Raw genomic sequence first — 17,021 nt, forward strand, 5'->3', positions numbered from 1 at the left:
GCTGTGGGGGTTCCAGTGGCCAATCGCTAAAACCGCTGAATACTGGTCATTCGACATGGGTTCAAATCCTGATGAACATGCTTGTTCTATGAAAGTTTTCCAGGGTTTTTCTACATTCAGTGTGGATGAGATCTAGTTCCCCTTAGAAATTCCCTCCATGATAGTTTCAGTCCTCTTGCGCAGATTTCAAATCCATTAAATTTTCTTTATTAAATGCAATTATAATTCTTTTGTTTTAGAGAAATTGCAGGGGAAAAAACTGTAAACATCAAATCGAGTGCGATTACGAATATTTTAAAATAGTTAAAGTTTTGAGTGGGAAAGCTTTTTTAATACGTTCATAAGCAACTGAAAATTAGGGGAAGAAAAAAATTTTAAATTGGCATAAAACTTGTCGATTTCTACAACAAGCTGTATAAATGCGTTTTCAAAAACTTCTGCTGAAATATGGAGAGTTGTATTTGTAAAGTATTTATTAGTGAGATCTGTAATTATATACTCAGCTTTAGTTTTCATAACCTTCCATTCATCAGAATAAAGTCATTAAGCGTAAGGGGGGCAAAAAAGGAATTTTAAAGAAAAGATTATTTTTACAAAATGACTCAAAATTTCCTGAGCTAGTATAAGTAATTATATAACTCAAATAATTAAATATTTGTGAAAATTTTGTTGACCTCTCTTAGTCTTACCAATATTTCTGTATAGATATAGAACATAATTAAATATCGATAATGAGTATCATAGATAGTGGAGGATATAGAATGAGCATCACAATATATAATTGTGTTTGTCGCAAAAGCAGCCACTTTGATAAATGAACATAACTGTCGGGAATCGTGTATGAATGTCACATACATGCTTCATAATACCAAGAATGTTATAATAATGACGGTTATCTGATATCAACATTTATCGAACTTTCCAAAATGTTTAAAAATATAATATTTAAGAGTCGGCAAGTTTGTTTAAAAAATTGTTTGCATTTCAATCACGGTGTTTGTCGCTATAATCGTCATCGATATTTAGACTATTTTCTCGATTATCTACCGAGTTCAAATTTTGTACTCGCACCGTTTATGGATGGAAATACGGCGTGGTAAACCAAGTTTTATAAAATTCGATTTTCAGGTCTTAAAATTTAATGTTGAAAAAATTTTTTGCGCATATTTCCATTTAAAGAATAAACTAAAAATCTCGCAGATGTTAAGTTTGCATCACTTAACAGAGCGTAAAATAGCTTTTGAAATAAAATTTGCATAAAATTAATATAATTTCTGATTTTGGGCAAATTTTTAAAACTTTATACTTTTATGAGGTAAGACGAATTTTGGAAGTAAAAGACAGAACCAAAAGGAGAAAAATAATTTGTCGTACAGATTAATGGGAATAAGAGCCCCTTTGAAAAATTCCTGTACGGTTTTATAACAAGAATAATAGATTCTTAAATAATGAAATCAAATAATCAAATCGCATTGTCAAAAGTATAAGATTTATAAATTTATCAAGAGAGCCGCACGTTTTTTATTATTCGTGATATAAATTTGTAGAAATTTTTTTAAAAGAGAATTATTTAATCACGTGTTCCCAGTAAATTATATAATACATTATTTATTTTAATTCATTAATAATTTTATGAGTCATAAATAAAAGTTTATTTTGTTAAAAACTTGTTTATTTTATTCAATAATTGTTCTAAAACGGAAATTCTTAATTCCTTTTATATATACATTCACTTTGTACCTGGTAATAAATTTGTTTCCTTAGAATCAGTGTAAGGCATTTATCTCAAAACATCAAGAAGACTTTTACCCATTGTCGTCAGGGGTGCGTGGACCCTTGTCCCCTTAGGCAATGGGGGTAAGAAGATGTACAAAAATACGGGCTAGCCGTTTTTTGGCATATTTTTTTGCTATTACAAAAACACGGGACGACCCGTTTTTGAGGGTACATTTAAACTAACAATAATCCGTAACAAACCGTTAAGAAACCTCCATAAAAGAACAAGAAAATACGGGTCAAAACCATTAAAGGGTTAATGTGTGGTGTAATTTTAAATAAATAAAATAATTTGATTTAGGATATTTTAAAGTATAATGAAAATTTTTTAAATTAACATTATCTTTATCTTCTCTGTATTGTTTGTATCACAAGTGCATTTCGTTCTGTCTAAGACTCAAAATAAAATGCCATTATAAAAAATGTACATCCAGCAGAAGTAAAAATTTTAGTGACATGAAAATGCTACACAGATTTCTAATGATTTGCAAATGAAACTGTGTGTACTTGATTGCCCACTATATTGTTGCAAGACAAAATTGTTAGTTCTGACCAAAATATGGCCAAACTGTTGACAAGGGGGACAATGTCTATCCAGTGGCTACTGTGAATGACTGTTGCGAACCATTTATAGATCTCTTTGTCAGTTAAAGCTATAAAAGACGGGATATTCTCTAATGAGGGGAAATAAGATGGGGGTATGACAGGTGTACCACAGCTGGCTTTAAAGGAAATAATATTTTCAGTACAACAGTTGCACCACCAGTTTAAGGTAGTTAAAATTATTTGAAAAGAATGCTTAATATTAATGTAGTATACAACCTACCTATTTTATTTTTTAGATGGTGCTATTAAAATTGGCTGTTCTTATAATCATTTCTTTTTCCTGCCATTTGACATGTGTTCAGATATAAAGCTACTGAATTTTTCATTTTATGAAGCTATAGTTTTTGAATAATAAAACTGTTGAAATTTATATTATATGCATTATTGTTTTTCTTCCCTATTTGATTTCATTAAAAAAAATTATAGAATATCTCAATCTTGGCATCGCACACTGCACACCATAAACATTACACATATTTTATTGTACAGGCAGTATTGTTTTTCTCCTCCTATATATAGCAATATGTTTTCATGCAAAAAACATCAGTGAATTGCACAAACTCTGCATTGAATACATTAAACTGAACATTATATGGTACTTCTCTGTTATGCATCTTCTATGCATTTGTGTATATGTACTCTTCCATTATGCATCTGTGTAATCTAGAGATATCTGGATGCGTGGCAGGTTCTTAACCGAAAAGTATCCGTTTTATATATATTGTTGTTCTTCCTGTATACACAGCAGTATGTTTTCACTTAAAAAACATTGGAGAATAGCAAATCTCGTCATAGCGGGCATTAAACTTTACATATATTATATTTTATTATTTTTCCCCCTTGTGTACATAGTATGTTTTTACTTAAAAGACATCAGAGAATTGAACAAACTTTGGTTGGCTCTCAGTCTTGGCATTTTGCGCATCTAAATATTATACAGATTATATGATACGTTACTGTTGTAGTATTGTTGATACCTTTCTGGCATATAACATTAATACTTGTTATTAAAAATAATAATGCTGCCCAAATAAAGCCATTACAAAACAATGAAAAAGTAGGTTTACTAGGATAAAATAATTATCGGTACTATTCCGTTTTGGGGATCATAAAAAAATTGCAGCGAAAAATGTATGCTCAAAAGCACCAAATGTAGCAAACGCGCCCATTTAACAGCGCGCCAAATCTAGCGTATGCGCTGATTTCAAATTGCATAAGTTTAGATAGTTCTATATTTCTTAAGACGTGATTGAAATACTAGTTTAATTTTAAATCCCTTTTTGATAATGCTATGGATTTAACAATTTGGGAATTGCCCAGTCATGAAAAGTCTCCAATAGAATTTTTTCAAAGAAAAGGCATCATTCAATATAAAATTATGTTTGAACAACCAACGAGATGAAATTATGATTTAGCGATAACTAGGTAGCGAAGTAGCGATGCAGAAATCCATTCAGTTATGTTTAGCCTTTTTTTATATAAATGATAATAATGATCTGAAATAGTTATTCACTCTTATGCTTCCATTCACTTATGTTTAGCCTTTTTTATGTAAATTATAATAATAGAAAAGTATTATATGAAATTAACCTTTCATCTAAATTAAAACAATAATCTTAAATAGTTATTTACTATTATACTTCCTTTCTTGTGTTAGGGTTGCTGCAATTATTTTTGGCAGCACTGGCATCAACAATAGTTTGGCGATTTTTTTTACGGTCCTCAAAACAGAATAGTATCTAATTATCTAACACAGAAATTGCCAAATTTGGCGGGCTACTTGTTTTGTACTTCAACTAATTTAAGTTTAGTAGTTTCATAGTTCAATATCTAGCTTTATGAAAAAAAAAAATTATCCTTTCTAGATTTCATCTGTTAACATGGAATGTGGTAGGACGATCTCCTGTAGAGGACTTACGGAATGCACTGGGGTTAGATGAACCTGTTGATGTCTCAAATCTTCCAGATTTCTTTGGATTGGGGTAAGTAAATATACAGATACAAAAGAGAAAGATAGAATATTTTTTTATATGTACACAACAAACTTTTTATTTGTGGGAAAAAATACAATAAGAACCTGCTTAATTGAAAACTGACTTAATGTTACTTACATATTTATGCAATAAACTTGCTGCAATATGGTAATCTTTTACAGATGATTAGGTAAAAATTTCTTATCGAGTGCAAATGTTATTTTCACAACTTTCTTTAAAAAGTTGGAATGTTTTTTTTTAAAACATTCCCAAATCATATTATTAAAGAAATGGATTGTAGCGTGCTGTACTGCAGAGTTTTCTTCCTTTTAAAAAAATTTTTATGATTGGATTTAAATAATTATTCACGACAGACATATAACTGTTGGATGGATAGCATTTCCATCAGGTTCATGTAATACATATTTAATACAAATACATAATACAAAATTTCTTAAACAAAAGCCATCATCACGTTAAATTTTAAAGCTTTAAAATTCTTTTGTTATATTTTTTTCGCTCAGCTTTTGTATATAAACAAGCTTCTTAATATGTGTGTGTACATGTGTTCAGCTTCTTGTCATTTTTTCATCTTCTTGAAATAAAAATATCATAAATATTTTTAGTCATACTGGAGATAATCTCTGTTTTCTGCATAAATGATATTTTAACCTGTCATATATATATGAATTTAATGCAATTAAAATTTACGAATGCATCCACGTATATATTTTATAAGAAATGCTAATTGCGTTAGCTTTTTTACCAAATTTATTACTTTTTAGCTCTCGTATTTGTTATCTTTGATCCAGAAACATTTGAATGCTGTCTGTACTAGCTTCAAGAATTTAAATTGCATATCTCTTTTTAATTAGTTTGATGTATGAGTATGCTGTGCATGAATTTGTGTCTACCTGGTTTAGTGTTTTGTGGTTGCACTTGAAGTAATAGAGATTCATGTCGAATCCATATATACAGTACAAAGTCTTTAATCCGGACTCATCTGGACTTCGGCGATTCTGGATTAGGGGTTTTTTCCGGATTATGGATCTTCAATTTAAATCTGGTAAGATGGCATGCAGAAATTATAAAATTAAAAATATGAAACCATAATTTATGAAATAAAGTGCAATTATGATCTAAAGGGTATTAAAATTTACAAAAAAAAAAAAAAAAAAGCATAATATTTATATTTGTTTACTTCATTAAACATTTCTTTCAATGTAAGTTGCTTCGTTTTTTGTGCTAATACTTTCTCTTTAATTCTCTCTTCTACTTGGATCTTGGATCATTTCTATACTTCTGGCTTCAGCTACTAAGAGCTCTTACCAGTAAATAATCTTTAAACCATAGGCCATTAAGGTTGTAAAATTAAAACGTGTGTTGACAAACACACCGTGCCCAATGGCGAGATCAATAAATGAGAGAACTCATAATCTAAGTTTGCTAAAATGCATATCATGGGAAGCGTAGCTATATCAATGGCGGCGAAATGAAAGAATTGGCAAATCACATGATCAGTGTTCTGTCAGAGTTTATAAATTGATGTTTTTAGAAATAAATAAAGTACGAACATGGTAAAACACAACAAAATATGTTGAGAATAAAAGTCCTAAGTCTTTTGAAATACATGAAAATCTGTCTTCTACAAACAGTCTCTCTGTTTAAACAGTTTCTCTTTACGCGCATGCGTGCATTAAACGCGTATGAATTAATAACTTTCGATGCAGTTTAGAAGATGGAGATCAGTAAAATTATAAGGTGTACTACAAGGAATGTAATGCTGCATACTGGGTTTTTCATTCTCAGTTTTTACTTTCTACAAATGCAGCACTTATTTTGGGACAATTTTATCAACGCAAATTTAGAGGGTTCTCACACTTTTAAGCCACGCCCCATTTTGTAATCGTGTTTATGTGATAAAGTCTGTCTGTCTGTCTAAGGTGCTTCGAGGGTTGTCTGCCTAAGGTGAGAGATGCCTTTCATGGAAGAATTTCTAAGGCAAACTGGCTCGTATAGACAAGACCAAATCATTGAATTTATATTTAATTAGCCTGAAGATTTTAAGTGATTACTAATGGAAGAGTCCTTGCAAAATGGGACGTGCCTTAACGGTATGCGAAAGCTGGATTTTTGAAACTAATTTGGTACTGATTTAAGGAGGGAATGCTTGGTAAGCGAAGTTGTTGTTGATTGATAACGTAGCACCCTGAAATTTCTGGAAAATGTGCAAACAAAATCATAAAATCTTCAGTATCAATAGTCAATACTCAAATGTAGCAACTAATTTTGGACAGAGGAAGTATCTATGTCGTACATGTTATTATTTTATGCTGCTGGTGATATTGAAATACTTAATATTCATCACTAACTGGCTTAAAATTTTATATAAGATTCATTGTGATTAATGTCATATATGTCATTATTATATGCTGTCGGTGATATTGAAATACTTGGTATTATTTTGAATATCTATAGTATTGAATTTACTCTTCAGAGCTCTAAATCTGCATTATTTAAAATTTTATTTTTTAAACTGTAAAATGTTCTTAGATTACAATTTGAGTTGTACTTTTTTAACAGATGTTATTTAGAAATTTACAAAAAAGAAATTAATATATATTAATATCAATTAATATATATTATAAATTAATATAATATTAATATAAATTAGCACTTAAGAAACGGAAATTCAAAACGAGCACTAAATAAAATTGTGCTAAAGAAAGTTAATCTTAAAAAAAGAAAAAAAAGAAAAAGAACACTGGAGATGACTGATTTTCATATTCACTAGTTTATAAATATATATTGTTTCAGTTGTTATTTACATGATGTCGGAACCACCTTAGTAGAAGTCACCAAAAATCTCTCTTATTTGAGTTTTAAAGTATGTAAATTCATTGACGGCTTTGTATCAATTAAAATTTAACTATTGTCTTTTTTGTATTATCGCACCCACCATCAGAGCGTGCCACGCTCTAGCAACCGTGTGCTTAACAGTTTTTCAGTTTTAACAAGCAGTGTTGCCATGTTCATATGCATTCTTTTTATTGTATTGCAAATTTTGACAGTTTTCATTCACAAATCGTGATGTTTTGTCTTAGATTCAAATTTAAAGCATGCTTTTGTGGGATTTGCCTGTGGTAAATGAAAATTATAAAATTTCTGAAGGCATACAATAATTTGCCACAAAATCAGTGAAAGGGACAGTTAATTTGAACCTATAACATGACTACCTGATATTTCCACCAAAACAAAACTCACTAATAAGTAAGTTTATTGATTGATTTTCAAGAGATTATTTCTCTTAAAAATCAATCAATCAATAAACAAAGGATAGCACAAAAATGTATGTAATAACATGTAGGTATAAATAGTTTTTTAATTATTGGGCACATTTCTTCTGTAAAATATTACTAAACTGCACCAAGGTGGTTGTGTTAATATGTAAATACCTTTAATTTGTATCTTGAAAATGAAAAAACTAACAAACTCAAAAGCATAAAAAATTTCAAAAAATTAAAAAAAGAAAAAGATGTACAAAACTTCTCAATCAAATTTTTCCATTCTATGGGGAAACTGGTCATTGAATAAGCACTGATGCTAACAGTATTTAAAAACATTAATTGAGCTGGAAATTTATGATTAAGGCAGTCTCAAAACAGAATTTTGCGTCGAATCACTAAAAACATTGAATCACTTTTCAAATTGTTGCCAGCAAATATTATCGCCCTTTGTTAAATCGCTATCAATCTATTATCTCTATCAATGAACAAAATTTAACGACAAAGAACCTGCATGAATGTATGTATGTTTCTCACATTATGAAACACAATGGTATTTAGAGCCATCAAATTTTGAATAACATAGACCTCCACCCCAATATAGGCACCTGGAATCCCAAATTTTGAATATGTTTTTTATTAAAACCTTAATAAATTCTTGATTAACCCTTTAACTGTCACGGGCGTATATATACGCCTTGCTCAGCTGATGCGTTAACTGCCCCAGGCATATATATATGCCCTTCCAAAATACTACCATTTGCTTTGCCCTGCTACCTGTAAAATTATTCACAAAGCTTTGGAATGCAACACCACAATGACCGTGACAAAGTATGCGAAGGAGGATACTATTTCAGAGAAGTGTGGGGAGAAATTGGAGAGAGGGATGCGTCTAAAACGGTGAAAGTAATGACTGTGCAATATTGGCTGGTGGTGTTTGAGTAAAACTTTTTTTTTTTTTGTTTTCATTCTGTGTCCTCCGTTTTCATTTACTTTTTGTAGTAGGTTCCAGGATTAAAGAAAGATATAACAGATGTTTCAAACTCATATATCTTTTTCGAATTATTTTTTGATGAACTGCTCGTGCTTCATATTATTACTGAAACTAACCGTTTTGTAGACGAGTATATGAATCAACAGCTTGCAAACGAAAAATCAAGAACAAAATCGTGGCATTCAACCAGTTCAGAAGAAATATATGTATTTTTAGGCATACTGATTTCACAAGGTATAATACTGAAACCTGATATTTCACTTTGTTAGTCTAAAAATAAATTGATCAAAACTCCATTTTAGGGATCTTTTTTATAATAAAAACATCATTTTTATTATACTTACATCTTTTTATTGTACTTTTACCCTAAAAATTAAATTTTGTGCATTCATTTTTTTTTTCTTTTATTCTTTATTTTGTGAAAGTAAACAGTTTTTAGAAAGTAAAACTTGCACTTATTTTTCCCCTAATACATCGCATAACTACACGCATGCGCCTGTGGGAAAACCGTGGCACTGGGAAATGAATCTTGTGCATTCTCCGTGGCAGTTAAGGGGTTAACAATGTGGGAAAACCGTGGCACTGGGAAATGAATCTTGTGCATTTTTCGTGGCAGTTAAGGGGTTAACAAATCAACGATTTAACCCTTTGCAGCACAGTGAGTCCAGTCTGGACACATCTAAAAATTTCCTTCTGTACGCACAGAAAAATTGAATGAAAAAGGATTTATAGGTTACTCTGAACTTTCTTTATTTATAGAAGATGGCAGCTCAACACAAACCAGTCCATATACTTTAGCCATGTTTAGTTTTTTTAAGACCCTCATTTTTCAAAGAAATAATCCATATATATTTTTAGGGTATAAAAGGAATTGTTTAAAAAGAAATTTCTATTTTATTTTTTGGCTGTATGCTAATCTCTTAATTCTATATTAGTTTTAAATTTTTACCTTGAAATCTTGCCTAAAATCAAATGGCGAACCGTAGGTGTGCCCAGAGCGGGATCACCGATAATATAGGACAACTGAGAGTCTGTATTCTTTGTTTCTCCGCATCTCATCGGCCAGTTCATTGACAACAATGCTTGTTTTAGCACTCTTTTCAAAACTCTATTCAATCAGTGTGCCCTCTTTGAGCACACCCACAGAAATAAACGATAAGTGCTATCTTCACAAAATTTTACTTGTGTACTCCTCTAGGCCTAATTAGACTGCCTACCCCCCTTTTTTCTAATCAAAACTCCGACTTTAAAAGGTTGCCTGCCGGAAAGGGTTAAAAGCAAGCAGTGGCGACACGATACTGAATAAAATATTTTTATCTCTGTTGGAAATTCTAAAGATATACTGTTTTTAAATATTTTGTGATTTTGTTGCTGCATAAGTGTGAAGAGCATAGTATCTAATAAACAAAGTTAACACACAAAGGTGTTAAAAAATATATGCAAAAAAAGAGTTTTTAATCCATCTTAATTACTAAAAATTGATATAATGAACAGAGAAAAAAAGAGTGAAAAAAATAGAAAAACGTGTGTGAACACTTAATGCTGCATTTCGAATTCTAAACATATGCTGCTATTCTGCTTTAAAAATTTTTTTAAATTTTGCTTTTGAATCATATATGGCGTGTAAGAAATTTTATGTAGAAATATATTTTAATCGCCAAAGAGGGCGTAAATCTTTCATGATGTATACAGTCAAAAGTCGTTAATTCGGACACCCATAATCCGGAATGATCTATAGTCCGGACCTCAAAGCTAAAAACTTTCTGCACATGTGCCGCGTTGCACATGCGCATAGGCATTTATGCGTGCGCGACCTTTACGACTGCGCATATGCATGTGCGCAAGTGCAGAGTATGTTTTCGCGTGCGCATTTTATGTATAACGGACGGTATGAGCTAAAATTATCTAATTATCTATTTCAGTTAATGTTGATGACTGCGTTGTTCCTTAATCTTCGAATTGAATCGGGCTTATTATTTTTTGCAGACTGTAAGAGCAATTTTATAAAAGTAAACTTGAACTTTCGATTATGTCAGATAGAATTTCCAATGCTGGAGCTCGCAAAGGATCTACAAAATGAAAGTATGTTTCGATGTCCATCAAACAAAAAGTGGCCATTTTTTGCAGCAATATAAAGACATGAAGAAGGTGACAGAGAGGTTAGTGAAAACGAAAAAATTTCGATTGACAAGTTAGTTGGTATTCTCAGCACAGCAATTACGGGACTTGGAACAGCGGAACTTTGTAACTGAACAAGAAATTATGACTGTTTATAGAATTAAAGAGAAAGTATTATCACATAAAATGAAGCAACTTAAACAACTTACATTGAAAGAAATGTTTAATAAAGTAAACAAATAAATATTAAGTTTTTTTTTTTTTTTTTTTTTTTTTTTTTTTTTGTAAATTTTGATACCCTTTAGATCATAATTGTTCTTTATTTCATAAATTACGATTTCATATTTTTAATTTTAGAATTTCTGCATGCCATCTTACGAGATTTAAACTGATGATCGATAATCCGGACTCGCTGAAGTCCCGACGAGTCCGAATTAACGACTTTTGACTGTACTTCTTGTTCTTGGATCTGGCAGTACCAGTTGAATGTGTGTTGACTTGAATAAACTTGGAATTTTAAAAACCTGATTCGTAATGTTCATTTACCATTGTGATGTTGTGTGTGATTTGAATTAGTGTTTCTTGAACCAGGATAACTTGAATTCTTGATGTTTATTATAATATTTTATAATAACCGTCAAGTGTGAAGAAATTAATAAATGTTAAGTGTGAAGAAACTTAATGGTTATTTTATAATAACCATTTTAAACCGTTATATTTTATAACCGTTTATAATAACTGTTAAGTGTGAAGACAATGATACTTAATAATAAAGGTAGCTGGAGTGAGTGCAAGAGCAGACTGATAGACTGTGAGCTCAGCGAGAGTGTAAAAAACCTTAACAAATATTTTGGGTGATCATTAAAATTTGAACTCTTTCAAATTTTTAAAAAAGTTTTTGTTATCTTAATTTTTGATGCTTTCTGATTTTCCTCATCTGCAGTTTTAACATTTGGTATAATTTCCATGTTTTGGGAAAATTTTCAGATATATGCATAATAGTCAACACACCTATGCATAGACCATACATGTGTTTGATTATACATGGTTTTAATACTATTTAATAACATTTGTAATTTTTCATTTTGCTTATCAGAGCCCCAAAAGTATATTTTTTGTGGATCATAGTGAAATGTAATGACACTGTGGATATTACTGACTGATGAAAAAGTAAATTGATTTGTTCTCTTCAGAAACACCATATTTTTCCAGTAATAAAGAATTCAAAAGTTCACATCTGTCAAATTTTACTTCCTAAGGGATGCAATTTGTAAAAACATCATGGCAAAAAGTACAAGCAAAATGTTAGAATCTGGGTAAGAAATTAATTTGAAGGCAGCTATATGTCTTTTACAGCAACTTTTTGCTTTATTTATTGCCCGACAAATGAATGTATGTCATTTTTTATTTCATGATTTGTCATTAAACGTTTTTAGGCCATAATATTGCATATTTTTCGTGTTTTGTACATGTAAATGCTAAGATTATATACATTGATTTATTTAAAATAATTTTTTAGACTTCAAGAAATAAGTTGCAAGCCTCAAGATATTATAGCAGAAATTATTGTGGAAGATCCGTGGGACGTTGCATTTCGAGCTGCTTTAAATAAATGGGACTATGTTAAGGTAAAGCTACTTAAGTAAGATAAAATTAAATAAAGATTAAAAAACTAAAATTTTATAAAATAATCTCCAGGATTTTTATTATTTGTTATAATTTATAAATGATCCACAGAAGTTATCAAATTATATACAGCTATTCCCAGAATTGAAATTACACAGTATATATATATATAATTAATTAATACATTTGTATTATAGATATGTAGCGTTCAGGGTTTGTATGGTCCTTAAGAGTCCTTAAAAGTCTTTTAAGTTTTTCGGAAACGATTTTTGGTCCTTAAATGTCCTTAATTTTGGCCAAAATCGGCAGAGGGTCCTTAATTTTAATCAACTGAAATTTCTGTCTGTTTTTACAACTGCCATTTTGAGTGTGAATTAGCATTTTGGAGAAATAATTTTGGCAATTCACTGACAGGTATGGTTATTTTTTGAACGGGTTCATGGGTTATAATTTGTTCTTATTTCTAACATGAATGGTGGGATACTCGAGTTTCTGAGCAAGAAGAGAAACATAAGCACTTCGAAATTATTTCATTTTTTCTAACAAAGAGCTCTTAAACAACTTTTTGCATTTTGGGATGTGAATTCTTTAATTAAACCGTTCTAAATTTGGTGACTTATCAACATTTTGGCGATTTTAAGATCTGTTTCTGTAGAAAATTTTGAATTCCAAGATCTAGCAATTTTTTAACAGTTTTTTTTTAGAACATTATAACACTGATGTAACACTGATTTAACACTGATTGTAACACTGATGATGAATTTTTAGAACATTGTAACACTGAATTTCATTTAAATAATGGTAATATTTTGGAATTAAATTTATGAGATAAGATTAAATTAAAGCATTTTAATTTTTTGTTGTGATATCATAAAGTTCTATTTTGGCTACTTATTATATGTGGGAAATAAACAAGGTATAATTCTATAAAGCACCATTTACGAAACAGTTCTTAACAAAAGCTGCTAGCTATGTGATTAATTAAAAATGTGTTTTTAATTTTTTCATGGTAAGAGTTTTTCCCATGTAATTCTCTCAGAATACTCAATATATGAATCAGATTTCTCCAGAGCTTAAATTGCACCCGAACCCTGCTCCGGTACTTCTTAGTTTTGGGGCTAACTCATAATTCTAGTCGGAGCTCTAAATAAGAAAGCTGTGACACATCTTTTATGTACCTGAACAAAATTTCAGTAGAAATTTTATTTTGAAAGTTTTTAGTTTTAGTAATAAAATTATATTAAAAATCGCTTATTAAATTTTAATTTACCTCTTCATATTTTAAACTTTTAAATTTCTTTAAGTGTTAATTATTGAATTATTTTAATAATTAATATTTAATTTTTTAATTATTAATGATTTTATTTGTCATTTTTATTTATTTTTGTACCTCTTTCCTGACGGTGTTCCACAGGGCTCCAGCACATCTAACTTTAGAAATTAAGCCCTGTTTTTCTCTATAAAATTAATTTTACACTTTTTCCCTCCTTTTTTTTTTTTTTTTTTTTTTTTCTTCAAAATATTTCTGGCTTTATGTTGTGACAGAATTGGGTAGGGGTAATTTTTTTTAGGATTTTAGACATTGCAACTTAGAAAGTTTAGAAAGATATGAAGGCAAGATTTATAGACTCACAATTCTAGAAGATTTCAGAAAAATGTGACAAAATGAAAAATGTCTCCATAGTATTAACACTGTACCCATTCCTGCGTGCTCTGGGCCCCAATCTGATGCAGCCATTCCTTAATTAACACTAACGCAGGCTAACTCTAAGTGTATTTATTAACAGAGCATGCAGGAACCGGTACAAACAAAATATGCATAAAAATAAGGCATTTAAACATTCAAATTACTGAGACATCTAAATACATGGAAAGCTAACATCGTCGTGGCTGGAGGTCAACTGAAGATTGTTCCTTTCTGCCACTAGATGGCGTTTAATAAAATAGTTCGGTTACAGTTAAATAGTTCTGTTACAACACGTAATTTCTTACTTTTTGTTAACGTCTGGAAGAACATTGAAAACATTATAGTTGAATGTTTTACTTCTAATACTAGAATCTTTATCTTAACATTTTTATCTTTCCTTTATTTTCTCTACTTTTCACTAGACACAAGCATGGAAAATATCAAAAATGCTTCTAATGTTATCATATGGACAGGCATTATAGAAAAAAATTCTTTTGTTAATGAAGAAATTGAAAACTGACAATTTAAAAGATTAATCTAATCTAATATGTCTTAATGCGTCATACACAGAGCTGGCACTAGGCATTTTCCCTCCTGATGCAGTGGATCTTAAATTCTGCTGCCTGCTGAATTTCTAAATTCTGCTTCCGATGCCTGTTCTAAATTCTAAACATTTTTGCCATTTTTAGACTTTGTTGTCCAGTATCTCACTAAATTCTAAAAATTATGCCATATCAGCTCTCTAACCGAACTTTACTATATATATTTCATATTTCCTCTGAATATTCCTATATTACTAAAGAAATAAAATTAGCAGCTTTTTTTATAGATTCTAATTGCATTTAGTTTATTTAGAATAACAAAAATCTTTAATTAAATTCAAAAATTTTAAAATGAAAAGGAAACTGGGAAGAAAGAAACTGAATACGTGAAGAAAAATAAAATTATTCTTCAAAGATATGTACAGTTATTATTACGTAAATTTCCAAGTTGTTTACAATTTCAGTCCTTACTATAATTTTCCATTTCTATTTTCTCACCAGAATGCAAATTACATAGACAGTTTTTAAACTGAGGTTTTTGGAGTGTAAGACAAGAGTGTGTTTCCCACTTGCTCCCTCCATTAGTACCTGCCGGCTCTGATAATTTGTAATTATTTGTCTTTACATTACCATTGCTGACATTTGAGTTGTTATGATGATACAGTTATTGAGCAAGCTTAAAATGAAATTAAATTGCTTAGTTTTTGACCACTAGTCCATATTTTTAGTTTGAATGTGATTCTTCTTGTTTAATTATACATCACTACGAGCTGTAATTGATTTTTGTCAGCATAAGAACATGCCTTTATTTTTAAAGTTCTTTTTAAATAAGAAGCTTATTTAAAACTTTGTCTGGCATTGCAGTTACTTTCGGACATAGCGATGATTTGCTTCATATCTGTTGAGGGGTTTTGGACTATTTAACTACCATATAAGGTATTTCTCCCGCCTTTGTGATGTGGTGGTCTGCATGCTAGACACGTATTCCAGAGTTCTGTTTTTCGATTCCCGGTGAAGGCGTTGCTAATTTTTCATCTTGCCTGCTTCCAAAAATACCTAATGTCTCTACAGTGGCACCCGAACTAAAAGGGTGTTAAATGATCATTCTCCTCACCCAGTTGGTGATTGGTTCCCCTAAAAACCCCAGTCGCCCTTTAAAAGGAAGAGTATATAATGTATTTCTCCTGCATTCTTGGCATGCCTTCATGGTGTGGTGGTCTGCACGCTGGGCCGGTATTCCAGAGGTCCTTGGTTTGATTCCCGCCGAAGGTGATTGCTGATTTTTCATCTCTACGGCTTTTCCAATTAGCCTGATGTCTCTACAACCAGATCAAATAAACCTTCATAGGTACGTTATGGATAGGTTGACAGGTTAGGAGATAAAACATGTAGAAACAAGTGAGAACATTCTTTTATGCATTGAAAAAAATTTCTAATTGTTAGAAAAGATGCTTAAAGAGAAGGAAATTGACATAAATTAGCCAAAATGTCCGGGAAGGCATCAAATTAAAAAGACTCATAAATATTTTGTTGAGTATTGTTGCTGCAAAACATAAATGTTTTGTAGCTTTTAATGTGTAATTATCCGAATATCATTTAAGAATCAATGTCATAAATTACATGTATTTCAAACTATGAAATTTATTTAGATTGGGGTTTTAATAGAGCTTTTTTAACAAATATTGTTAAGAAATAAATAAAATTTAATAGTGGCCATGTCAATCCATATAATGACTAAGATTATCTACGTGGTCACAAAATAAAACACAAAAATGTAAAAAATTCATATAAAACTTATTTTTCACATCTAGTGAGACTTAAAATAATGCAAAACAACTTACCACCTCTGGTACTTTAGTGGCTTATTAGAACCTTAGAGTATATTAACTGAGTGACAACCCCTGGAACTCTACACAGAGCTATGACACTAACTGCGTCATACAGAGCCCAGCTAACTTTCAGAACTAGCCAACCATGCAAGCTGCTAATTTTATCAGGCCCTTTCAGGTTTGTTCTGATCAGCAGGTCTCTCTCTAGGCAAGCAGCAGCAGTGACAACAGCCAGTCTTTTATTTGTGAATCGTGCTGATTATGATTTTACTTCTCATTTCAACCTATGCCGCTTGACATAAAATCTGCTTACTATTTACTAAAGCTCTAGACTGAGCAAGTATGTGACAAAATGAGATATAAAATAAAATCAATATAAAACTAACTGTTAGTAAAGTGTAAATAAAATGTCACTTATCTCCTTTCAAACATGTTCAGCTCTTATAAGTGTAAAATATATAATGCTCCATGTTAAATTTCGTAAAGTTTATTTTATTCTTAAACTTAATAATAATTTTGATAATTAGGTCATGTTTAATAGTAATGCATCTTACTTACGGATCTATTTTATTTTTAGGATGGTATT

The 17,021-nt window shown here is 30.6% G+C and overlaps 1 protein-coding gene and 1 pseudogene across 4 annotated transcripts in view; both read left to right on the forward strand.

The window, feature by feature from the left end:
* LOC118184797 (inositol polyphosphate 5-phosphatase K-like) overlaps nt 1-17,021 on the forward strand; it is an 84,831-nt gene that overhangs the window by 19,712 nt on the left and 48,098 nt on the right. For all 4 annotated transcript variants that reach the window (XM_035354522.2, XM_035354524.2, XM_085819761.1 and 1 more), the window contains exons 3-4: nt 4,248-4,364; nt 12,271-12,379. In XM_035354522.2, coding sequence (XP_035210413.2) covers nt 4,248-4,364; nt 12,271-12,379 — 226 coding nt within the window. The remainder of the gene's footprint in view (nt 1-4,247; nt 4,365-12,270; nt 12,380-17,021) is intronic.
* LOC146999219 (small nucleolar RNA SNORD36) lies at nt 13,089-13,167 on the forward strand (annotated as a pseudogene).

This window comes from Stegodyphus dumicola, chromosome 1 (assembly GCF_044657685.1).
Source record: "Stegodyphus dumicola isolate Sdum_Otavi_A_Nest chromosome 1, ASM4465768v1".
In the NCBI taxonomy this organism is placed as follows: domain Eukaryota; kingdom Metazoa; phylum Arthropoda; class Arachnida; order Araneae; family Eresidae; genus Stegodyphus; species Stegodyphus dumicola.